Genomic DNA, 27,737 nt, shown 5'->3' on the forward strand with positions numbered 1-27,737 from the left:
GATTTCTAATCTTTTAAGTGGTGATAATATCACTGCAGAGCAGAGAGCTTTTCTTCAATGTTCTAACTGCTACTGCCTGGAACATTACTTAGCACATGGGAAGCATTCAAACAAATGAATAAGGATGATAAGAGAATTAAATGAGATAACAAATGTAAAGTATTTGGCATTGCACCTGTAACATAAAAGATACTCAGTATTAGACTCTCCTACTTTGGGCATTCATTTTTTTTTTTGATACATTATCATGCCCATTTTGGAAGCAAGCTAAAAGCTCCAGTTCCTAAGTTGAGTTCTACAGGAAGTCAGATTCCTATGTATGCACAGATTCAAATACTGTTTGAAGAGACGAGCTACCTCTTTTATCCCAAAACCAGGGAAAGTAATTCCAGTGGTTTTCCCATCACCTAGACCTATAGCATCCACCTCCAGAGTAGACATATCAGGTCCAACAGCACTAAACACCCCGTTCAAAATACCTAGTACCTATCACAGGGGTAAGTTAAGACAATGAAGAAGTAAATTATCAGAAAAGTCAAGAAGGACCCAGCAAACTTTCTTATCCTCATATATATGAACCACACAGTTTAGAGAAATGTTTCAACCCTGTCCCTCCTCAGTCATTTTCAATTCTCCTCCTCCTCTATTCTATGATGTCAGCCAGGGCATAAATTCCAAGCCTTCTATACATCCCTCCAACTAAGTACACAAGTACGTAGAAGATTGAAAGTAGACAGAACTTTACTCAGCAGTGAAACAATTTATCCAAATATAACACAACGCTCTTTTAAGTTTATATTAATAATAGCTTTTGGCCATGCGTGGTGGCTTACACCTATAATCCCAGCACTTTGGGAGGTTGAGGTGGGCAGACTGCTTAAGATCAAGCGTTTGAGACCAGCCTGGGCAACACGGCAAGACATCATCTCTACTAAAAACACAAAAAAAACAGTCGGGTGTGGGTGGCACATGCCTGTAATCCCAGCTACTCAGGAGGCTGAGGCACAAGAATCTCTGGAACCTGGGAGGCTGAGGTTGCAGTAAGTTGAGATTGCACCACTGTACTCCAGCCTGGATGACAGAGCAAGACTCAAAAAAAAAAAAAAAAAAGTTTATAGCTTTTATGACACACCATTCTTGCTTACCTCAAATTACTGAAGTCTAAGCATGGTTGAAATACACTAATACTGTCTAACACACTTAGCAAAAGAGCCTTCCAAATAGTAGATGCTTTCTAAGTAATTGCTCCATGTATAAATCATTTTAAAGCTTTTCTTTTACAGAGTGGATTATAGTGCCTTAATAAATAAAATGTAATCTAGTTATGTACTAGAGATAATCCAAGCATATGACAGGATCATTTTTATTGTCATCTAACTTTTTATTTCTTTTTTTTTGAGATTGTGTCTCGCTCTGCTGTCCAAGATGGAGTGCAATGGCGCGATCTCAGCTGACTGCAACCTCCGACTCCTGGGTTCAAGTGATTCTCCTGCTTCAGTCTCCTGAGTAGCTGGGATTACAGGCGCGCGTCACCACATGTAATTATTCTCTACTAAAAACACAATAAATTTTGTATTTTTAGTAGAGACAGGGTTTCACCATGTTGACCAGGCTGGTCTCGAACTCCTGACCTCATGATCCACCCACCTCGGCCTCCCAAACTGCTGGGATTACAGGCGTCAGCCACCGTGCCTGGCCATTTGTTGTTTCATTTTTACATAACCTAGCCTGATAAAGAGCAAACTGTAAATCAAGACTAGATATAAATATGGATGTATTGCTAGAAAAAATCTGAGTCAGGAAAGGAGAAGAAATGTTGAGTCTACTAAAACTCAGAAGGATTCACTAAACAAATATCAGTACACCAGAAATGTAGAACTGTTATGCAGTGACTACATTTAAGAGTCTTTTTCAAGATTTGAGGAGGGGGTCTGGGGGAGAGGTAAAGAGACACTTTGATACCTTTCAAGCTTAATCGTAAATATCTTGGGATGCATGCGATCTGTCTAAATAGTATGTGCAAAAATGAAAAAAAAAACCCTCACAAATTATTATGAATAAAGATACATTTTTGATACTTATAAATTTTTTTAAATGCCTTGAAAACAGAAATTGCTGTGATTACATCTCCAATGATGAGTCTGTCTCTAGATGGCAGCCTTCACTTTATAACAGTCCTTGTGGGGGAGGAAAAAAAACTAATGTATTTTTTCCTTTCTAAATACAAAAGATAAGTAAAATATTAAAGTAAATGTTTTTAAAAATCACACATTGGCACATAACATGTAAGTACCGGTTAACTAATCTTTCAAGACTGCACAGGATGCAGTCCATCTACACCAAGAACAGAGAAACTTTACCAAATACTAGAATATCAAATTGTAGAGCTTGTTTGAGCCATGCTAGTATAGCCCAGGGCCAAAAGCAAGCACTATCCTAGCTAGAGCTATAGAACTGTTCAAAGATGTCCAAAGTATTTTCACCGTATCTTCAAGAACTATTAAAATAAGTTCATATCAGTGCTAATGTTGTTCACGTAAGACTTAGAATAAATGACTGTAAGAAAAATAATGTCTGTCTGCCACCTCAGTTCTATTACGACTATTAATAAGATTCAAGATAGGCAGGGTTTCTTGACCTGTGGCACATGGATTCCAAAGTACCTATGAACCATTTTAAAACATATGAAAATTCATGTCTATGTATTTTTGTAGAGAAAGTCCCAAAATTTTCAGGATATTATTAAAGAAAATTGAGAACTCAGGCAAAAATTACGCATTAGAGACAAAATGTCAACCAAAAAATATTAGTCACAGGGAACTAAAGGGAGAAATAAAATGATAACAATAAAAAGTAATTCTAGAGAAGATTGTTACCTTTCATCGCATGGTATGGGAAAGCAAGGAGTAGAAAACGGAGAGTAGAAAAGGCTGAACTCTTCTCCTTTCTAATTAATGAGGCCATGAGTGAAATAATCTGATATAGGGAGAGCCAGCTTTCATTTCTAAATTCAGGGGGAAAAGCACAGGGAAGCTGCCCACATTGTATACAAATCCATAAATTATAGAGCAAAAAGTTTTATCAAGTACCTTGTTTATAGATGACATTGCATAATTGGCTCCAGTTACATAATTTAAGATTTAAATATTTGAAACTATTTAAGATTCTTTGACAGTTTCTTACCAGACTGCATAAATGATCAAGTCCTGTTTCTTCAACCTGTGCTGCAAAGCTATGTCACTAGGGGTCCCAGATAATCTCGAGTATACTTTGACGTCTCTCACAACTTTTTTCAGGTGCCACTAAGACTTTCTCAACTCATCTTTTGCCTACAATACCTATTTTTCATTTTACAAAACTTTTATGTATGTGAGGAAAAGAACTGGTTGGGTTTAGTATTTCAGTCGCAAGGAATTTTTCTTAACTGAATTCCTATAGCATTTTAAAAAAAATATGCTTTCTATTTTAGGATAGTTTTAGACTAACAGAAAAGTTACAAAGATAGTATAGAGATCCCATACACATCAGATGGATTTCCCTTTTGGTGTTGTTTTCATGATAGTAGGTGAACCATCATGAGATCTGGTTGTTTCAAAGTGTATATAGTACCTCTCCTCCCTCTCTTCCTCCTGCTCTGGCCATGTGAAGACGTGCCTGCTTTCCCTTCTGATTCTGCCAAGATTGTATGTTTCCTGAGGCCTTCCTAGCCATGCTTCCTCTACAGCCTGCAAAATCGTAAACATTAAACCTCTTTACTTTATAAATTACTCGGTCTCAGATATTTCTTTACAGCAGTGGGAATGGACTAATAACACCTCAAGTTTATTCCCAAGTATTTTATTCTTTCTTATGCTATTGTAAATTGGAATGTTTTCCTAATTTTCTTTCAGTAAGTTCATTGTTAATGTATAGAAATGCAACTAAATTTATATGTTGATGTTGCATCCTGTTACGTTGCTGAATTGATTCATGAATTGTAACATTTTTGTGGAATAATTACAGTTTTCCTTTTTTTTTCCCCCTTGAGACAGAGTTTCACACTTGTCACCCAAGCTGGAGTGCAATGGTACAATCTCGGCTCACTGCAACCTCCGTCTCCCAGGTTCAAACGATTCTCCTGCCTCAGCCTCCTGAGTAGCTGGGATTACAGGCACCCGCCACCATTCTGGCTGATTTTTAGTAGAGACGGGGTTTCACCATGTTGGCCAGGCTGGTCTTGAACTCCTGACCTCAGGTGATCTGCCTGCCTCAGCCTCCCAAAGTGCTGAGATTACAGGCATGAGCCACCATGCCCAGCCTGGTTTTCTATATATAAGATTATGTCATCTGTTAACAGAAACAATTTCACTTCTTCCGTTTTTTTTTTTGCTTGCCTAACAGCTCTGGGCAGAATTTCTGGTAATAAACAGAATAGAAGTGGTGAGAGTGGGCATCCTCACCTTGTTCCTGATCTTACAGAAAAAGCTTTTAGATTTTCACCATAGAATATGTTAGCAATAAGCTTTGTATATATGGCCATTATTGTGTTCTACTTTCCTCTATTCCTAGTTTGCTGAGTTTTTTCTTTTAACGTGAAAAGCGTGCTGGATTTTATAAAACTCTTTGTCTGGCATCTACTGAGATGACAAAGTGATTTTTATCCTTCATTCTGTTAATGTGGCATACCATATTAATTGACTTTCATTTGGTGATTTAATATGCTGTTAAATTTGGTTGCTAGTCTTTTGTTTAGGATTTTTTGCATATATACTCAAGAGGGATCTATACTGGCCTTTTTCTTTTCGTGGTATCTTTTTTTGTGATGTCTTTGCCCGGCTTTGGTATAAGAGTAATGCTGCCCACATAAAATGGGTTTACAAGCGTTCCATCCTCATCAATTATTTGGAAAAGACTGAGAATTGGCATTAATTCTTTAAACGTTTGGCAAAAGTCACCAGTGAAGCCAAATGATCCTGGGACTTTTCTTTGTTCTCCCAATCCGCCCACTGGTTATAGGTCTGTCCAGCTTTTTTTTTTTTTGAGACAGAGTCTCACTCTGTCGCCCAGGCTGGAGTACAGTGGCGCGATCTTGGCTCACCGCAAGCTCCACCTCCCAGATTCACGCCATTCTCCTGCCTCAGCCTCCCGAGTAGCTGGGATTACAGGTGCCCACCACCATGCCTGGCTAATTTTTTGTATTTTTAGTAGAGATGGGGTTTCACCGTGTTAGCCAGGATGGTCTTGATCTCCTCACCTCGTGATCCACCTGCCTCAGCCTCAAAAATTGCTGGGATTACAGGTGTGAGCCACCGCGCCTGGCCCAGCTTTTCTTTTTCTCCATAACTCAGTCTTGATAGGTTGTATGTTTCCAGAAATTTAGTCATTTATTCTAGATTATCCAACTTATTGGTGTAGAGTCGTTCCTTGTAGTCTCTTATGATGTTTATTATTTCTGGGACATCATCTGTAAAGTCTCTACTTCCATTTCTAATTTTCACACTTTACTTGTTTTTGATGACCACAAAGGTTTTAAGAAGCAGTGGTCAGGTATTTTATATAATGTCTTTCAATCTGTCTGATGCTTTTCTCACGGTTAGACAGGGTTTATGGATTTTTGGAAGGAAGGTAAAGAGAGAAATTGCCATCTTCATCATATAAAATCAAGTCACTATCAGTATGACTAAACACTACTGATTATTAATCATGAACATCTAGATGCAATAGTGTTAGCCAGTTTTCTCCTTTGTAAATTACACTTCTCCACCTCTTTCCACACTGTACTCCTTAGAAGTCACTATGCACATCCCACACTTAATGGGTAAGAAGTTATGTTTCATTTCCTTTAAGATGATTTAGGTATCTACATAAATTTTTTTAACTCCTTTTTTTTTTTCTGAGAGACAGAGAGAGAGAGAGAGAGTGAGAGAGAGAGAGAGAGAGAGTGAGAGAGAGAGAGAGAGAGAGAGAGAGAGAGAGGGAGAGCGAGAGAGCGTGCTCTGTTGCCCAGGCTGGAGTGCAGTGGCACAATCCTGGCTCACTGCAGCCTTGACCTCCCAGAATCAAGCAATCCTCCCACCTCAACCTCTCCCACCTCCCACCTCTGCAAGCTAGGACTATAGGCAGGCATCACCACATCTGGCTTATTTTTTTTTTTTTTTTTTTTTTCCGGCAGGGGGAAGAGGGGAGAGAGATAGGGTTTCTCTGTGTTGCCCAGGCTACTCTAGAACTCCTCAACTGAAGCGATGCCCCCACCTCGGGCTCCCACAGTGCTCGAATTACAGGCATGAGCCAGCCTGCTCTGCCTCTTTTGAATTTCTGAATAATTCATGTGTCTATTCTCAGTTTTTTTTTTTTTTTTTTTTTTGAGACAGGATCTTGCTCTGTTGCCCAGGCTGAAGTGCAGTGGCAAAATCATGACTCACTGCAGCCTCAACCTCTTGGCCTCCTCCCACCCAGCCTCCCAAGCAGCTGGGACTACAGGCGCACACCTGGCTAATTTTTCTGTTTTTGTAGAGACAGGGTCTTACTATGTTGTCCAGGCTGGTCTTAAACTTCTGGGCTCAACTGATCCTCCTGCCTTGGCCTCCCAAAGTGTTGGGATTATAGACGTGAGCCACACTGTGCCTGGCCTATTTGAGAGAAAGACATGAGAGAGAGACACTGAGAGAGAGAGAGGCTGAAATTGAAAAATATTAAGGCAAAATACTTCATATTCCAATCTCTTATTTTATAATTTTTATCCTGTTCTCTGCATACCCAACAGCTTTTCTTTAACTGTAAACCCATCAGGATTACTTGTGGTTTTTTTGTACACTCTACCTAAAACAGTACCTGCACGTCAGCCTACATTTGAAAGCCTTTTCAAAACCATGACAATAAGAAGCAAATGAAACCCTCAAGTAGGCCCAAGAAAATCAAAACCTATGAAAGCAGAAATTACATTACAACAATATACAAAGTAAATATGCAAATTATGCCAAAAGCATCAACGTTTCAAAATTATTCATTTCCACAAAAAATGTTTTTGAAAAATTTCAGCATTACAAGTTACATTTACACACACATATACATATCATCTGAGGGAGAAATCACTTTACATTTATATATACAAGTTCAGTTTATGATAATGATATTGTAAACAATATTATTTATACAAATACTTTCCCTGAAATGCTAAATAAAATATAAACAGCATTTTGAAATCATCTGAAGCCATATGAAGCAGGAAGATATTAGGAGGACAATAAATAAAAGCAGAAATTCAATATATAGAAGCAATGCTGAAATCACTTTTTCTACGATGACCCTTGCTAAGCCTGTTTGCTTCAACTGGGCCATCTGAGGTAGAGGGTCTAGAAGAAATAACTCTATAAAGTGGGGCCTCAAAGGATCACATCTTCAGGTTAAGGCTAAACCAGGGGTCAATTTATCACCTCATACTGTGGGGAAAATTAAGTTTTTCTGGTACTGCAAAGAGGGAGATAAATGTATCTAAGAAGTTATAATCAAAAACTGGTGTTCTAACAAATAATTGAAAGAAAATCTCAAACTCTCTATTCAATTACAAATGGTCCTAGATTGGTAGCACCCCCGGACACCTGTAAGGCAAATGCTAAATGCTCTCTTAGAGAAATGTAACTTAATACTAGGATTCAAATAAATTTGAGAGGAAATAAGGAACTTGGAACAAAAAGCAACAAAATACACCAAGAAGAAAGGCATCATGCAAAAAACAAGCAAAAACAAGACCACAGAAACAGGCTCACAAAGACTTAAAATACTAGAATTATCAGATAGAGATTAGAAAAGAAATAAACTTACCATGTTAAAAAATAAAAATACAAGTTTGAATATCCACAGGGGAACAATTCCATGGACCAAGTAGTTATAATTTACAGAAATGAACAATACACTAACTGAAATAAGGCTTAAGGGATTGGCATAGATTAAAAGAGTAAAAGAACTCTAAAATGGGGGAGATATTATTCAGAAAGCTGCACAGAAATTCAAAAATATGGAAAGATATACAGAAGAGAGTATAACAAATTTACACAAAGTTCCTGAAGGAGAAGAGAAATAAAATGGAAAGAAAATTTAGAGATAACAATTAAGAAATTTTAGAACAAATGAAAAACAATACCCCCTGCCCCTGTCAAAATATATTCTATGCCTACAGCAAAAAATAATGAAACTCAGAAAACCAGAAATAAAGAGCAAAAATTAAATTTTGGGCCGGGCGTGGTGGCTCATGCCTGTAATCCCAGCACTTTGGGAGGCCAAGGCAGGTGGATCACAAGGTCAAGAGATCAAGACCATCCTGGCCAACATGGTGAAACCTTGTCTCTACTAAAACACAAAAAATTAGCTGGGTGTGGTGGTGTGCGCCTGTAGTCCCAGTTACTCAGGAGGCTGAGGCAGGGGAATCGCTTGAACCCAGGAGGCAGAGATTGCAGTGAGCCAAGATCGCGCCACTGCACTCCAGCCTGGCAAGAGAGCGAGACTCCGTCTCAAAACAAAAAGTTCAAAGAAGTAGAGAAAAGAAAGACAAATTCTTTGGTATTCAAGTAATTTAAAGACCAGAAAGAAGAGAAAAAGAAAACATAGAACAGGAGGGGCAAAGAACAACCACTGGTTCAATACAAAACTAATTATAGTGATTGTATTAAATGCAAAAGGGACTAAATGGTGCAATTAAAAGACAGACTGAATTAAAAAAATACGATCCAGCTATAAGTTGTAACAAGAGGCATCTAAAAGATACAGGAACAATAAAAGGAAAAAATATAGAACACCAGAAAAACATGAAAAGTGGTAGGTTTCATTCATATTCAAATGAAAAAGACTTTTAGAGAAAAAAAAAGTATTGCCAGAGATAAAGAGGAACACTAAATATAAAATATTGAGTTATGTAAAAGCTGGATGTCTGTATACATCTAATAACATATCAGGGAGTAGAGGGAGAGACAGATAGACACAGGAGGGAGGGTAAGGAAGGGGAAAGGCAGTTAAGAAGAAATCAAGGAAAAATACATAAATCTATAACCATGATGTGGGATTTTAACATACACCCCCCTCAGTAATCATCAGAACAAGCACAATAATTAGAAGGACATAAAATATTTTAACAAAATTACTGAGCTAACAATGGACATACTACACCTAAAAAATGCATAATACGCCTGAGTTTTAAGGGCACATGAAACATTAGCAAAAACTGACCATACAACCTTGAGACAAGTCTACACAAAATGGGACTGCAAATTACAGACCATTTCCTTTTGCCTCAAATTCAAGGAAGCTAAAGAAGAAAACAATACAAAAAGTTAACCAGAAAACTCTCATGCTTGAAAATTTAAAAATATGCTTCTGAACAGGCACAGTGGCTCATGCCTGAATCCCAGCATATTGTGAGGTTGAGATGGGAGGACTGCTTGAGTCCAGGAGTTCAAAAGTAGCCAGGGCAACATAGCGACCCCATCTCTAAAAAAGAAAAAAGAAAAATAGCTGGTGTGGTGGCACACACTTGTGGTCCCAGCTACTTGGGAAGCTGAGGTGGGAGGATCATTTCTGCTCAGGAGTTCAGGCTGCAGTATGCTGTGATCACATGACTCCACTCCAGCCTGGGTGAGACCCCATCTCAAAAAATAACCCAAAAAATAAAACAAAACAAAAACCATTAAAAAAAAAAGAAGAAGAAATATGCTTCTAAATAATCCATGTGTCAAGAAAAAGCTATAATTAGGAATTAGAAAACATTTAAAATTAAACTAATGAAAAGGGACATCTGTAATACCCAACTATATATATACATATATGCGCACACGCACTCAGGCACACACACCACACACACACTATGTATATATATAAATATAAATATAAAAAATATATAAATATATTTATATATATAAATATATATGAATATATAAAAATATATACATATATACATATATAAATACATATATGAATATATAATAGTATAAATATATAAATAATATATATGGAATATTATAAACAACTTTATAACATAAATTTTAAAATTTAGATAAAATGGAGAATTTCCTAGAAAAATCTGGTTTATCAAAATAATAAAAACACCAGAAGCTGGGCATGGTCTTGCATGCCTGTAGTCCTAGCTACCTGGGAGGCTGAGGCAGGAGAATCTCTTGAAGTCCGGAGTTCAAAACCAGCCTGGGAAACATAGCGAGTCTCTAAATAATAATAATGATAATAATAAAATACCTCAATAGTGCTAAATGAGTTTTTAAAAAGTGAATCATGACTGGGCGCAGTGGCTCAAGCCTGTAATCCCAGCACTTTGGGAAGCTAAGGCAAGCAGATCACTGGAGGTCAGGAGTTTGAGACCAGCCTGGCCAATATGGTGAAACCTCATCTCTACTAAAAATACAAAAACAGCCAGGCATGGTGGCTCACACCTGTAATTCTAGCTACATAGGAGGCTGAGGTAGTAGAATCCGCTTGAACCCAGGAGGTGGGGGTTGCAGTGAGCTGCGTTTGCGGGACTGTACTCCAGCCTGGGCGACAAGAGCTAGACTCTGTCTCAATCAATCAATCAATCAAGTATACAATTTAATGGTTAAAAAAAAGAATCAGTAGCTTGAAATCATCCAACAAAACACTTCAGGGTCTAGATGCCTTGAATTCTACCAAACATTCTGGAAAGAAATAATTCAAAAAAAAAAAACAGAAAAAGAAGGTATTGTTTGCAATTCATTTTGTGAAATTAGCAAAGTTTTCATAACAAAACCTGAAATGGAAAGAATGAAACGGGAAAAGGACAGGCAATCTCACTGATAAATACAGATATAAAAACCCTAAGCAAGATACTAGCAAACCAAACCTAGCAATAATTTAAAAAATATATCATGACCAAGTCGAATTCGTTCTAGGAATGCATATTAAATTTTACATTAAAATATCAGTGGTAGACATGCTTTTCTGTAAACCTAAAACTGCTCTAAAAAAATAAACTCTATTTTTAAAAAACTGTTACTTATAATGAAATTTTTAAATGCTGAAAGTCCAGAAATAAATTTAATAACAGATGTATAAGACCTTTTCACACATACATCCCCTTCAAAAAATCCTCTAAAATACTTGACAGAGGGGATGAATATATGCAGAAATAAACACAATGATCACAAACTGAAAGATTCTATTTTATCAAATGTAAATTCATCCCCACTGATATACAGCAGTAGTTGTTCAAGCAGGAATGGGGTTCTACTGACATTCAGTGAGTAGAGGCCAGGGATGCTGCTAAATATCCTACAATGCAAGAATGCTTCCCACGACAAAGACTTTCCAGTCCAAAAACTCAATAGTGTCAAGATTGAGAAATGCCAATATACATACAGATTCAATATAATTCCATTTAAAACTCCAACAAGTTTGCTGATAGCACTTGACATTTGTTTTTTGTTTGTTTGTTTTTTTGAGACAGGGTCTCACTCTGTCACTCAGGCAGGAGTACAATGGTGTGATCATAGTTCACTGCAACCTTCACCTCCTGGGCTGAAGCGATCCTCTCACCTCAGCCTCCCAAGTAACTGAGACTACAGGCACACACCACCACGCCCCACTAATTTCTGCATTTTTTGCAGAGACAGGGTTTTACCATGTTGCCCAGGCTGGACACCAACCCCTGGGCTCAAGAGATTCACCTACTTCAACCTACAAAAGTGCTGGGATTACAGGCACGAGCCACTGTGCTTGGCCCACAAACTAGTTTCTAAAATATATACAAAAATACAAAAGCCAGTAAGTTTCTAGTCAAGAAATTTTTTGGCCAGGAGCGATGGCTGACGCCTGTAATCCCAGCACTTTGGGAGGCTGAGGCGGGCAGAACTCTTGAATCCAGGGGTTCAAGACCAGCCTGGGCAGCATGTTGAAACCCTGACTCTGCAAAAATACCAAACAATTAGCCAGATGTAGTGGTGGTGTGTGCCTGTCGTCCCAGACACTTGGGAAGCTAACGTGGGAGGATCACCTAAGACCAGGGAGGTTGAGGCTGCAGTGAGCCAAGATCACACCACTGCACTCCAGCCTGGGTTACAGGGTGAGACACCATTTTAAAAAAAGAAAAGAAAAGAAAGTTAGCTTTCCATCTAAGAGACCAATTAGCAGAATAGAGAACCCAGAAAAAGACTCTCCTGTAAAGGGATACTTCATATATGCTAATGGGGTCATTGTACAATCGAGAAAAACTGAAGGACTTTTCATACTTAAAAAACTGAAATCTAGATGACGTAAAAACCTAAATTTGAAGGACTAACCTATACATAACTAACTAAACTTCACATACACTAGAAAGCTTTTATAAGAAAACAGGAGAGTATCTTCATGACCACGGTGTAAATAATTTTTTAATTTTTATTTTTACTTATTTATTTTTTTGAGATGGAGTCACACTCTGTTGCCCAGGCTGGAGTGCAGTGGTGTGAGCTCGGCTCACCGTAACCTCAGCCTCCCAGGTTCAAGCGATTCTCCTGCCTCAGCCTCCTGAGTAGCTGGCATTACAGGTGCCCACCACCATGCCCAATTTTTTTATTTTTAGTAGAAACAGTGTTTCACCATGTTGGCCAGGCCAGTCTTGAACACCTGACCTCAAGTGATCCGCCTGCCTCGGCCTCCCAAAGTGCTATTACTGCAGGCATAAGCCACAGGGCCTGGTCAATAATTTCTTAAACACGACACAAAAAGGCCATAAAAGAAAAGACAAACAAATTTGGTTACATTTAAAAATTTAAAACTCATGTTCATTCATTCTTTCAATAAATAATTATAGGTGCTAGAGATGCAAAGAGAACAAAGACAGACAAAAATCCCTTCCTTCAAAGGATAATGTATCTAAATAAAAGAGAAAAAGCAGGCTACAAGATGGAAGAAGAAAGCTGCAATATATATAACAAAGGAGATTAGTATTAACACTTTTTAAAAAATCCTGGTCAGGTGCGGTGGCTCACGCCTGTAATCCCAGCACTTTCAGAGCCCAAGGTGGGCAGGTCACCTGAGGTCAGGAGTTTGAGACTGGCCTGACCAACATGGAGAAACCCCATCTCTACTAAAAATACAAAAATTAGCCAGGCGTGGTGGCACATGCCTGTAATCCCAGCTACTCGAGAGGCTGAAACAGGAGAATCGCTTCAACCTGGGGGTGGAAGTTGCAGTGAGCCGAGATTGCGCCGCTGCATTCCAGCCTGGGAAACAGAGTAAAACTCGTGTCTCAAATAAAATAAAATAAAAATCTTACAAAACAATAAAGGACAAAAGTTAACCTCCCAATACAGTAATTTGTAGAAGACTTTAAGCAGTTCATGCAAGAGAAAATTCTCATGGTTAACTGTTATGTGACAAAGTAGTCCACCTCAATAGTAATCAAAGAAATATAAATTAAAACCACAATGTGATATTTGTAATCCTACTCAACAACATAAAACTAAAAATACTGGCAATACTATCTATGAGCAAAATATGTGAAGCCATCAGAATTCTGTGACATCACTTGACTAAAGCATGAAAAGTTAACAATTACTTCAGAGAAATTTGGCATCATCCAGAAAAGTTGCATATCTTATAACCCAGGAATTCCACCCCTCAGTACACAAACTAGAGCATCTTGTGCATGAATATCAAATTAATATATGCGAAAGATAGCTTTTAGTAACACTGTCTACATTACTCAAAAATTGCCTTCAAGAATGGGAAGTATAAATAAACTGGTATATTCATATAAGGTATACTTTACAGTAGTTCTCAAAATGGGGTAATTTTGCTTCCCAAAATTGAACACTGGAAACTTTTGCAGACATTTTTACTTGTTACAACTGGAGGAGAGGGAGAAAGAAATGTGCTACTGGCATCTAACAGGTAGAGGCCAAAGGCACTTTATATTCTGTCTTCTGTATATATAAGATGTCACAATTTAAAAGGATTTAAGAAAGATAACACTGAACTACCTATCTATTTATATATATACATACACATTGTACAGGTGAGGAGATAAGAATTCATTAAAATAGATTGCTAAAGAGAATACTGATTAATATATAATAAAGCCATATAAGCACTTGTTAGTTTCTATCCCCCAGATGCAGATACTAAAACAAGGATGCCAGTGCAAGTAATTTATTTAGAAGGACAACCCACAAAATACCAGTAATGCAGTAGATGTGAAACAATAAAAAGAAAAATAACAATAAAAAAAAGCAGACAATAAAGAGTATGTTATCTAGCCAATTACAATTGTAGGTAACTGGAGCCTAACTAAGCTCCTTGAGAAACTGCAGTCAGAGTAGGCCATGCACTTCAAAATGATCCCACTGACAGGCAAAGGAATTGAGGTATTTATACACTAACTCCCGGTCAGTCACTTGTTAAAGCCATGGTGCCCAAACTGTGCACTGAGATGTCCCAAGGGACTCACACAAAATGATATGGGCAATGTGGATATTTTAAATATTCAAAGGAAAACAATACAATATTTGATATTTGTCAAGTACCACAGGAACTATTAGCATGAGGCAACTTGCAATCTCAACATCTGGTCCTTTATTCCTGTTGATAATGCCCTATCTTTGAGAGGCTGAGTTTCAACAAGGGCTATCAAAAAACCAATATAAAACAGGAAATGAAGATAATTTCAAAATGTGAGAAGCTATACAATGCCCAACACATCTGTACACACATTAGTAAGTAACTGCAGTTATTTGAGAAATGAATACAATTTTTTTCAATTATGTATGTCATTTTCTAAATGGCTACTAAGTTGTGAGGACCTAAATAGTTTGGACATAACAACTTCCTGAAAGGAACTGTTAGGTATTTCTTTTGGCTTATAGGTGCCATGAAAAAATCACTGAGACGCTAATTAGCCAGCGAACTGGGTTAAGTTCAGGAACTCTTAGATTAAGTGCTCCTAGGTGATTAATTCTCTGGCAATTCTGCACTCCTAGAAAGCCCTGAGGTATCTGGAACTTCTCTGTTAGGCACAAGCAGAGCAAAATAGCAACATTCCTTGTTATATTCAACTGAGAAAGAAGGTTGCTTTTAACCACCAACTTTCAAGTTTGATCAACAACCATTATTAAAAATAAGCACATCTGTCAATGAAAACTACTTATCAAAAACCATATATTTCTGAAATTAGTTATGTTTAAGTACATACCAAAGTAAATATGTACGTGTATCAACAAGGTATACTTTGAATATATGGAGAACATATCTTCATTTTGCTATGCATACTTCCCTGAATACATGCTATAATTCTGTGTTCTTAGTTCTCTCATAACTTATTCCAATAAACACTTATGAATTTATATAGTTTTAGAATGCAACTCTAAGTCAACAGTGTTTAAATCAACTTTACCTTTGCATTTTTCCCACTTCATTGATAATGAATATATCTATTACTACTACATATTGAGTTAGCCTATTCTGAGGTTTCCAATGGTAAACAGGATTCACTCCAGCTGGTTCAAATGAAGAGACTACAGACGTTTCAGCAGAGTTAGAAAAACAACTATGGGTGCTAATGCAACTTGAGATAGCTAAATTAGAAAACCAATACTGCACCTTAGGGCTTGGCTTAAGAGCCAAGATGAGAAAATAGTGATAATAGGGATACTGGAGCCAATGAAGGAGGAGCTGTTCATACTATTCACTCATGAAAAGATGTTCCACTTTGTTTTGTCACTGTTGGTGATACCACTTCTAGTCGGGAACTTGGGTGGGGACAGGGGGAGAATTGTGACTTTTTTTTTTCCTCCCTTTCCTTACTCTCTTCCCACTTTAGGTCAATTTTTAAAACACTCTTTTGGTCCTTGGTTCTTATGCAGCTTTAGGGGAAAATGGGCTCACACAGTAAAACGCCAATCTAGATTTTGGATATTAATGTGCAAGACAAGGAGTCCTTATAAAACGCAAATCTTATCTCAACATATATTAGAGATAGCAGCCTTTGTAATACAAAAAAATTTCCCCCACTTGTCCCTTGTCGTTTGACTTTCCCTATAATGTGTCTCCATCTTACAAATTTTTTGTTTTCTTATGTCATTTATGAATCTTTGCTAACTTATAGATTTTGAGTCAGTTAATTGTGAGTCAGTTAATAAAAAGGTCTTCCCCACTCCGTGGTTATAAAGGAATTCTTAGTTTTCATTGAGTGCTTTTATTATTTTTCTTTGTATTTGTTGTTTGTTTTTGCCCTTAAACTCTTGATGCACTGGAAATTTATCCTGGTTTACACCATCACAGTGAAATGTAAATCTGAAAGAATTTTTCCCCTCACTTTTGTCTTGAAAAGGGGGTCTTTAAATCTTCTAACTGGCTGCAGGATAGTAATTTTTCTCTATAAATTCTGTATCTCAATATATGATGGAATTATTTTATTGCTTATAATAGTTTTGCAAACTCATTCTCCTGAGTTTTCTAAACATGCAATATTATTTTGAATAACATCATTTTAAAAACAGTGATCATAATTACTTCTTTTTATTGTCCAAATGTGTTGCCTTGTATATCCAATATAATGTTAAATAAGAGTTGTGAGGCTGGGTATCCTTGTCTTCTTTGACAGCAACAATGACTACTGGTTTCCCTTGAGCATGACGCTGGCTTTGGGGTTAAAACTTTTTTTTTTTCATTTTTGTACTTTGACATAATTTTAGATTTACAGAAAAGACAGCAAAGTACAAAGAACTTCTGAATACCTTCCACCCAAATTCTTCAGATGTAAACATTTTACATCCATTTTATCCTTCTTTCACTCTTCATATATAGATGCATTTGTTCTGATTAAGTGTTTAGCTACAGACATGATATTCCTTTACTCTTTAATATTTCAGTGTGTATTTCCCCGAAATAAACCTATTATACAACCACAGTATAGTACAATGTTCCAAAGCATAAGATTAACGATTGATACTATATATATGTTCTAATCCACAGAACTAATTAAGATTTCACATGTGTCTCAATAACGTCCTTTATGCCAAAAGAAATCCTAAGATCATGCACTGCAGCCACCTGTCACGTTTCTTCAGTCTACTTTAAACAGTTTCTGAGTCATTTCTTTTTTTTTTTTTTTTTTCAGACGGAGTTTCGCTCCTGTTGCCCAGGCTGGAGTGCAATGGTGTAATCTCAGCTCACTGCAACCTCTGCCTCCTGGGCTCAAGCGATTCTCCTGCCTCAGCCTCCCAAGCAGCTGGGATTACCGGCACCCACCACCATGCCCGGCTAATTTTTGTATTTTTAGTAGAGATGGGGTTTCACCACATTGACCAGGCTGGTCTTGAACTCCTGACCTCAGGTAATCCGCCCAAAAAAAATTCTAAGATCATGCACTGCAGCCACCTGTCACGTTTCTTTACTCTAAGCTAGAACAGTTTGAGTCATTTCTTTTCTTTTTTTTTTTTTTGAGACAGAGTTTTGCTCCTGTTGCCCAGGCAGGAGTGCAATGGTGTGATCTTGGCTCACTACAACCTCTGTCTCCTGGGTTCAAGTGATTCTCCTGCCTCAGCCTCCCAAGTAGCTGGAATTGCAGGTGCCTATCACCATGCCCAGCTAATTTTTGTATTCTTAGTAGAGACGGGGTTTCACCACGCTGGCCAGCCTGGTCTCAAACTCCTGACCTCAGGTGATCTGCCCGCCTCAGCCTCCCAAAGTGCTGGGATTACAGGTGTGAGTCACCACGCCCGGCATTTCTGACTATTTCATGACACTGACTTTTTTGCAGAGTACAGGATAGTTATTTTGAAGAATATAACTCAATTCAAGCTTGTCTTATGTTTCTTCATGAGTAGATTCAGACTATGCACTTCTGGCAAGAATATTACAGAAGTGATGTTGAGTTCTTCTAAGGGCATATCAGAAAGTACATAATAGCAATTAGCTCCGTAACTTGCAATGTTTGCTTTTATCATTTGTTAAGGTGGTACCTATCAAGTTTCTACATTGCAGTTTCTATTTTACCCTGTAAATAGTAGGTATCTTGAAAAGAGACATTTTGAGACTGGGTAAATATTGTGCTCCTTATCAAACTTCTCCCCGACCCCACTAGTTTCATAGCCCACTTACTGAGTTCCAAAGTTACACCAGTTAGTAATTTTACACCTTTCAGTGTGGTTGTTATTATGGTGTAAAGGTTATTTGTTCTGTTTGTATTCATTTTAGGATATTCCCCCTCCATCTTTGTTGATTTTATTTTCTTGAGGATTTGAAATATTAAGATAGCTCCAAAAGTCAGGACTATTCAAAAACTATAAAACTATATTCAAATTCAGTATCATTCCCTCACCTCAATTCCCTCTAAACTTCCCGACACACACACACACACACACACACACACACACACGCACAAATTCTCTCTCTCTCTCTCTCGCTCTTTACGTAACCAATCTCATGATTGTCAGGTTTTTCTTTCCTGTATTTCTTTTTGGTGACATGAACCATTATATTCCCTTCTTTCTTACAAAAAAAAAAAAACAAAAAAAACAAAAAACAAAGTTGCATACTGTAGATATTATTCTGCACTTTGTATTTTGCCCTAAAAATATATCCAGAGGAAAGCCAGGCACGGTGGCTCATGCCTGTAATCCCAGCACTTTAGGAGGCCAAGGCGGGTGGATCATGAGGTCAGGAGTTCAAGACCAGCCTGACCAACACGGTGAAACCCCATCTCTACTAAAAATACAAAAAAAATTTAGCTGGGCGTGGTGGTGCGTGTCTGTAATCCCAGCTACTTGGGAGGCTGAGGCAGGAGAACTGCTTGAACCCGGGCGGCAGATGTTGCAGTGAGCCGAGATGGCACCACCGCACTCCAGCCTGGATGACAGAATAAGACTCTCAAAAAAAAAAAAAAAAAAAAAAAAAAAAAATACAGGGAAAATCCCTACATCCATTCACAGACGTCTTCCTCATTCTTTTTTACAGTAGCACAAAACTCCAACATGTGGCTATACTACAGTTCATTCAATCACTGTCTTATATATGAACATTTGGATTGTTTTCAATATTTTCCAATAACAAATAATGTTGCATTAATTTTGTGTACCTATTTTCTTACTGCTGAAGGTATATATTCAAGGTAAAATCCCAGAAGTAGGATGGTTAAGTCAACAGATATATAGATTTGGTAGATATTCCTGGATACCTTTACGAAAGAGTTTATCAATTTGTATTCTAACCCACAATGTAACAGTGTCTGCTTTCCCCTGCCACAGCCTGAACAACAGAATGTTGTTATGATTTTAAACTTGTGCCAATCTGATAGGTAAAAAGAAATGGTAACTAAGTATAGTTTTAATTAGTAAATCCCTTTTGTAATAAGTAAAAAATGTTTTCTTTTCGTATGTTCTAAGATATGTTTACTAATGTCTCATAGGTACTTAGGTCTATGTCAGGATTTTTATTATATTCTACTGATGTAAAAGACAGTGTGCTTTCTTTATAAATCATATTAAGAAAATATGCTTCTATGCCCCTTTAACAAAAATGTTTTAAGACCCATTTTGTCAAATGTCTTTTCAGGAACTATAAAGGTAGTCAAAAGAAAAATGGGCAAAGGATAGGAACAAAGAATTCAAAGAAAAAACAGTAATGGTTCTCAACCATCATTCATTAGAGAAATACAAATTAAAACCATCCCATGCACAAAAATTAACCATGGATTAACAGCCTACATATAAAATATAAAATCTAGCTTCCAGATTTGTGAGCAATAGCCATTAGAAGGAAACATAGAGGTAAATCTTCATGACCTTGAATTTGGCAATGGATCCTTAAATCTGACACATGTATGAGGAAGGAAGGGAGGGAGGGAGGGAGGGAAGGGAAGAGAAAGGGAAGAGAAAGGGAAGAGAAAGGAAAGAGAAAGGAAAGGGAAAGGGAAGGAAAGGAATGGAATGGAATGGAAAGGAAAGGAAAGGAAAGGAAAGGAAGAGAAATCAGACTTAATAAAATGTAAACCTATTGTGCACCAAAAAACATCATTAAGAAAGTTAAAAAGACAACCTAGAGAGTGGGCAAAAATAGCTGAAGTTAAATACTTGATAAGGGTTTGGTATGCACAATATATACAACTCATCAACAAAAAGACACATAATCTAATTTTAAAATGAGCAAGGGACTTGAATGTATATTTCTTCAAACAAAATACAGACATGTCCAACAAGCACATGAAAAGAGGTTCAAGATCATTAGGCATTAAGTGCACACAAATTAAAACCACAGTTAGACACTTTATACCCAGTAGGATGGCTATAATTTTTAAAACTATAAAATAACAAGTGTTGTTGAGGATGTAGAAAAATAGGAATCCTCATACATTTCTGGTGGGAATATAAGACGGTGCAGCCACTGTGGAAAACAGTTTGGTGGTTCCTCAAAAAGTTTAAACAGAATTATTATATGACCTAGCAATTCTACTCCTAAGAATGTACACCTCAAAGACTCAAAAAATGGCACTCAAACAAGTATTTGTTCACGAATGTTCAAAGTTGCCATATTCATAATAGTCAAAAGGTGGAAACAACTCAAATGTCCTTCAACAGGTGAATGGATAAACAAATAGTGATATATACATACGATGGACTATTATTCAACCCTAAACGAAATGAACTACTGATGCATGCTACAACTTAAATGAACCTCAAAAACATATGGTAAGTGAAAGAAGTCACACACAGAAGGTGACATATTGTGTGGTTCCTTTTATACAAAATGACCAGGACTGGAAAATCCTCAGGGACAGAAAGTAGATTCATGATTGCCAGGGATGGGGAGAAAAGAATAGTGATTACCTAACAGGTATAGGGTATTTTTCTGGGGAGATTTTTAAAGTTTTGAGAAAAGAGAGAGGTGGTAACTGCTACAACGGATTGAATGTTTGTGTTTTCCCAAAATTCCTGTATTAAAATCCTAACCCCCAAAGTGATGGTATTAGAAGGTGGGACCTTTGGGATGCAATTAGGTGATGAGTGGGACCCTCATGAATGAGATTAGTGCCGTTATAAAGGGGACCCCAGAAAACGCTCTCAACCCTCTTTTTGCCATGTGAGGGTACAACTAGAAGTTAGTATTCTGCAATGTGGAAGAGGGCCCTCACCAGAACCAGACAATATTGAGACCCTGATCTCAGACTTCCAGCCTCCAGACTTGTGAGAAATAAATTTCTATTATTTGTAAGCCACCCAGTCTATGGTATTGTTACAGCAACCCAAAGTAAGGCAGCTGCACATTTATGAATGCCCTAAATGCTACTGAATTGGTACACTTTAAAATGCTTACTTGTATATTACGTGAACTTCAAAGCACTTTTAAAAATCAGACTGAAATATTATCTTCAAATCATTCTGAAGACTAATCCAAAAACTTAATGCACTTTGTTGAAAAGGCTAAGAAAAAAAAGACATTTTAATATATCACTGATGAGAGTATAGAAGAGTACAATTCCTATAGCTGACGATTTGGCAGTATCTAATATAATAACAAATACATTTACCTACAGACATTGTTTATAAAGACCAAATAAGGTATACATAAAATTACTCATTACAGTACTCTCTGTAACAGCAAAAGACTACAAATAACACACTGGTCTTTTAATAGAAGTCTAGTTAAATAAATTATTGTACATATACACAAAGGAATGCAATGAGCCTGTGTTTTTAAAAATGAAGGAGAAAGGTCTCTATACACTTTATCTTTTGTGTAAGACAGGTGAGGTGGAGAAGGAAAGAATATACATTCCTACCTTATAGGTATGAAAATTAGATAGATGGACAGACAGTTAAGTTCAACAAACTAGTTAAGAGCAGTTAACTATGTGTAGATGGATAGGAAGGCAGAAAGGCAAAGACTTATTATACAACTTTTAAACTTTTTTATTTTGAACCATGAAAATTTCAAAAGGAAAAATTTTAAACACTACTAATTGCTTTCAAATTAAAACCCAATCCAACAGGTCTGTTGATTAATAGGACTATATGAGAAAATTTATATAAAGCACATCATCAGTGCTTGCCTCACCTACTTTAAGGCTGTAAAATGAGCAAACTCTCTTACTTTCAAATAGTCTAATCTCTTGCCAATCCTCACCCATCCCCATGCTCTACGATTCAGCCACAGAATCCTCTACGTCCTGAACTGAACCATGCTTTCTTGTCTTAAGGTCTTTTTGCATAATATGTTACCTTTTGCCTTTCTCATCCTTCTAACTTCTTTTACTCATCTTTAATCTCACATCAGAGTTTGCTTTTCGTAGGATATACTTTTTTACAACCTCCCCACATTCACACATATACACAGAGACACACAGCCTGGGCTGCATCAGCATCCCTTGCTTTCTTGTTATTCCCACAGTGTCTTGTGCCTGGGGACACACACTCCAGGTGACACAGCTTACTCTCAATCTTGAGTTTCACACTTGCTAACTGTATGATCTGGAATAAATTTACCTAAACCCTTTCACCTCAGTTTGCAATCTACAAGATAAAGATCAGATCTGCCTGATGGGACTGTTAACAAAGATTAAATGAGCTAATGTATGTAAAGCACACAGCTTGCCACATACTAAACAGTCATTAAATAGTAACCAGTTTTATTATACTTATCATGGCACCGAGCCCTTTGCTGAACTATTAATGTATTTCCCTCTTTGTTCCTCACAATGAAGATGGCTTTAAAAATTACACATACTTTGACACTTTTTAAGGGCAGAGACTGCCTTGATAACTTCTGTATACCCTGGTGGAGTATCTCATACAAGGTTGGTGCTCTGTAAATATTTGGTAAACTACTCATGTCAATATGGTAAGTGATAACTTGTACATAAATAAACAAGCCTTCAAGAAATCAATTTGGTCAGTTATCTCAATAAAAGATTACTATTCTTCCATATTCACAAGCAGAGAATGGTGATTTAACAACTCATTTACCCCATGTAATACAAATTAACCTGTTAAGATTTATCTAGAGGAGAAAAAGATCTAGCAGTTATCTCCTAAAATGATAAAAATAAAATTACACTTTAACAAACTGTCTTACAATTGTAAACTTAAGACACCTGATTCTGCTACTTGTGTTACTTTAAGAAAATTATTTAAACTTAACTATAAAATGAGTACGAAATACTGGCAGGGATATAAAAGAATGAATGCTAGCAACTAGGACACTTCCTAATATGGAGCACACGTACAAATAATATGAGTAAAAATTATAAAAGCCTATGATCTAAAAAATCAATTCATGAAACTACTGAACGAATTTCAGATTTCCTCCCAAAATTTCAAAAACTATATAAATGAGTTACTTTATAGGAGCAAAACTGAACAAGAACAAAAATGGAATATCCTTAAATAACTTACCAATAATATTCTCTATCAGAAAAAGATTAGCAGATAATCTTTTATTTTAGGGTAAATTATATATGACTAGTGGCAGGTGAAGTAAAAGTCACACTGCTGGACTGACAGGCTCAATGTACATCATTTATTTCAACATTCTGTACCTCGACATCCTGAACACTGGATAAAAAAGTTGATTAAATCCAGAAGTGCGATGTCCCTGTCTTGTTTATATGATTCAATCCAGTCATCCACCACGGACTGTGGAAAAAAAATATAAAAATGAAAACTTCAAAAAAATTTGATATTATAGCAAATAAATTTTAAAAAAAGTTTGTGTGTTTGTGTGTGTTTCTATCTGAACGAGAAAATTACTTACCTGAAATTATTTCTCTGTAGCCTAATAAAAGTAGAGACTCCCTCATTTTTAAAGGCCAATAAAAAGTGACTTACTACGTTTCAAAGATTTGTTTACAATAGAATCCAAAACAAACCAGACCTTACCAATCCCATTAAGTCCAACAATTATTAAGCAAGTATAGATAATATTCAAACCATATCATGAAAATGATAAAAATTAAATTAACTTCACTTTTACATAGATACAAACTTTCTGAGTTATCAGAAAGCATAATCCACCAGTAGTGCATAAAAAGAATGCAAATAATAAGAGGCATTTTTTCAAGAATACAAGAATGGCTTAATATTAAGAAATCAAATAACTGAATTTATCAACAAAGTGAAAAAGAAAAACAATTATATATCAAATCAGATCTCAAAAGTGTATCTGATAAAATTCTGTAGCCAATCCAAAAAAAAAAAAAACTTTCTAGGAAAATTAGGGTTCACTAAATCTACTTAAAGGATAAAAAGACTAAAATATATTTGTTGTTGAAATACTTCAGATATTTCAACTAATTAAAGAACAAGGCAAGGATGCCCCTCTAACCATTCAACCCAGGGTTGAAGTCTTTAGTTAATGCAAAAATTAGTAAAAATTTAGTAAAGACAATTCTCCTTTCCTACAGGTGATAAGAAAACCCAGGAGTCTCTATTAAAGTGATTCAAGAGATTAGTAACAGGAAAATTTGACAAGGTAGCTGACAAGATAAATATACAAAATAACTTAATAGTGCAATAACTAGAAAATATAAATGGATTAGTAGCTTGTTCACAACGAAAAATACCTAAGAATAAATCTAATTTTTAATGAGGAAAATTATTAAAACTTACAGGATATAAAAAAAAGACTTCAACAAGTATCATATTCTGAATTTTAAAAAAAGATTTAGTGCTATATCAATAAAGTCTGAGAGTCTTGCCAACTTACAAGGCAAATTTAATGTAATTCCAGTTTGCATTCCAGTGGGCAGGTTTGTTTGAGATTTTCTTGGGCAGAGGTAGGGATCAGAGGAAATGTATAAAAACGTAAATTTTAAAAAAATAAAATTTTGTGTACTAAGGTATATTTACATACAGTAAAATGTATTAATCCTGTTATACCTTAATTTTTATAAATACATACACCTGTGTAACCACAACCAAGCTGAAGATATAAAACATTTCCAGAACTAAAACAGGCTCCCTTATGTTGCTTTCCAATCAGTAACCATCCCCAGCACAAAGGGTAATTATTATACTGATGTATATTACCATGAATTAGTTTGACATGATATTGAAACTCATATAAATGGTATCATCTTTTGTTTTTTATTTCTTTCAAGCAAAGTTGTATTGGTAAGATTCAGCAGCATTGTTATGTGTATTAGTAATGTCTTTTTTGCATTGCTGAATATTATTTCATTGTATGAATACACCACAATCTATCACCCATTTTACTGTTGAGGAATATGAGTACTCTTTGCAGTTTAGGGCTATCACAAATAAAACTGTTATGTACACACATTTTGATGAATGTAAACATTCTTTTCTGTATTACAGACCCAAGAGCAGATTTGTTAACACACATTACACACACACATCAAGGCTTAGTAGATAATGCCAAACAATTTCTCAAAACAAGTTGTAATAAATCACACTTCCACCAGCAATGTATGACATCCAGCAAGATGTGAGATTTTCAGGTGCTCTACATCCTCACCCAAGACTAGGTATTGTCAGTTATTTTAATTTAGCCCATTCTGATTGAGCATATCCCTTCTTCAATGACCTTCCATTGGGGAGAACCACCTTCCCTTCCTCCAAGCGAAAGAGAAGACTTTCTATACATAATACTGTTTCACTGTCTCATCACATTAGTGTCTGGGGGTGTTTGTTTTTAAAGTAAAGAGAAAACTAGAAAGAAGATTATGGTGGTTAAGAGAGGGTCAAGAAGAAAAGAATACCATGGTATCTGGGCAAGGTTCACCTCTGCTGAATAATGTGTCAGGCCCTGCAAGCTCAGGATGATGGTGAAAACTAGAAGTGAATAGAGCAGATCAAGAGCAACTTTTAGACTCACGACTGAAGCAGAAATGCTTTGCAACCTAGGTAACAAAGTGTGGCATAAAACTGAAGAAGTCACTTTCTCACTTTTACAGGGGTCCAGTAATATAAAGGCAGTCTGAGTAGAATTTTAATTCCCAAAGTAATTGTACCAATTTATACTCCCACCAGTTACATATGAAGAGCTCAAAACATTCTAAGACTGGTGCACAGGAACCTGCATCAGAAATATTCACACTTTGGTCTGAGCGTGGTGGCGCACACCTGAAATCTCAGCACTTTGGGAGACCAAGGTGGGCAGATGACTTGAGCACAGGAGTTTGAGACAAGCCTGAACAGCATGACGAAACCCTGTCTCTACAAAAATTACAAAAATTAGCTAGAGTGGTGGTGCATGCCTGTAGTCCCAGCTACTTGGGAGGCTGAGATCAGAGGATCACTTGAGCCTGTAAGGTCAAGGCTGCAGTGAGCAAAGATCGCACCACTGCACACCAGTCTGAGCAACGGGGCGAGACCCTGTCAAAAAACAAACAAAAACTTGGGGCCAGGCACACTGACTTGCACCTGTAATTCCAACAACTCCTGGGAGGCCAAGGCAGGAGGATGACTTGAGGCCAGGAGTTCAAGACCAGCCTGGGCAACATACAGAGACCCTCATCTCTACAAAAAACAAAACAAAAAAATATTAGTGAGGACTGGTGGCACGTGACCACAGTCCCAGCCACTTGGGAGGCTGAGGCAGGAGGATCACTTGAGCCCAGGAGTTTGAGGCTACAGTGAACTATTACCATGCTAACACACTCTCTCTAGCCTGGGCAACAGAGTGAAACCCTGTCTCTAAAATGAATAAATAAGTCTGGGTGCGGTGGCTCACACTTGTAATCCCAACACTTTGGGAGGCCAAGATGGGTGGCTCACTTGAGGTCAGAAATTCCAGACCAGCCTGCCCAACATGGTGAAACCCTATCTATGCTAAAAATACCAAAAAAAAAAAAAAAAAAAAAAAAGAAAGAGAAAAAAGAAAAAACAAAAAAGAGCCAGGCGTGGTGGCGCATGCCTGTAATCTCAGTTACTTAGGAGGCTGAGGCACAAGAATCACTTGAACCTGGGAGGCAGAGGTTGCAGTGAGCCAAGATGGTGCCACTGCACTCCAGCCTAGGAAACAGAGCGAGACTCTGTTTCAATTAAATAAATAAAAATAAAATGGATAAATAAAATAAACATTAAAACATACTACGAAGGAACTGATAAACAATCAGAAATAGTAAAATAGTAAACAAGGCCAGGCATTGTGGCCCATTCCTGTAAACCCAGCACTTTGATAAGCCAAGGCAGGCAGATCACCTGAGCTCTGGAGTTTGAGACCAGCCTGGGCAATGTAGCAAAACCCGCCTCTACCAAAAAGCCACAAATTAGTCAGGTGTGGTGGTGCACACCTGTGGTCCCAGCTACTTGGGAGGCTGAGGTGAGAGATCACTTAAGCCCAGGAGTTGGAGGTTGAGGATGAAGCTGCTGTGAGCGTGCCACTGCACTGCAGCCTGGGTGACAGAGCAAGACTGTCTCCAAAAAAAAAAAAAAAAAAAAAAAAAGCAAGTAATATAAGAGAACAAAGTACAGAAATAAAAATAAATAATAGCTCTTTGCATTAAGGGAAAAAATAAATGCAGAAGAAATAGATCCAGATATATATAACTTCCACTATGACAAAGGAGACATTTCAATTTTAGAGGCGAAAATTATTTATATAATAAATGATACTGACCCTGATATATTGGTTATTCATCCAGAAGTAAACAAAGTTGTACCTCTTATAAGCTTTCAGAAAGATATGAAGATAAATGAATTTAAAGAACTAAACTCCAGGCCAGGTGCAGTGGCTCACACTTGTAATCTCAGAGCTTTGGAGGCCAATGCGGAAGGACCACTTGAGGCCAGGAGTTCGAGAGCAGCCTA

At 37.0% G+C, this 27,737-nt stretch overlaps 1 protein-coding gene and 1 long non-coding RNA gene across 5 annotated transcripts in view; both read right to left on the reverse strand.

Annotated features, from left to right (window-relative positions):
- Nucleotides 1-27,737, reverse strand: part of STAG1 (STAG1 cohesin complex component) — a 406,617-nt gene that overhangs the window by 199,693 nt on the left and 179,187 nt on the right. For 3 of the 4 annotated variants that reach the window (XM_024244311.3, XM_063722218.1, XM_054552668.2), the window contains one exon: nucleotides 23,504-23,600. The exons of the other annotated variant lie outside the window; for it this stretch is intronic. In XM_024244311.3, coding sequence (XP_024100079.1) covers nucleotides 23,504-23,600 — 97 coding nt within the window. The remainder of the gene's footprint in view (nucleotides 1-23,503; nucleotides 23,601-27,737) is intronic. 4 annotated transcript variants of the gene reach the window in all.
- On the reverse strand, nucleotides 6,120-23,489 carry LOC134761028 (uncharacterized). The gene is made up of 2 exons (XR_010139248.1): nucleotides 21,283-23,489; nucleotides 6,120-6,608 (listed from the first exon to the last, which is right to left on the reverse strand). It is a non-coding gene; the product is annotated as an uncharacterized LOC134761028 (long non-coding RNA).

This window comes from Pongo abelii, chromosome 2, assembly GCF_028885655.2.
Source record: "Pongo abelii isolate AG06213 chromosome 2, NHGRI_mPonAbe1-v2.0_pri, whole genome shotgun sequence".
Lineage (NCBI taxonomy): Eukaryota > Metazoa > Chordata > Mammalia > Primates > Hominidae > Pongo > Pongo abelii.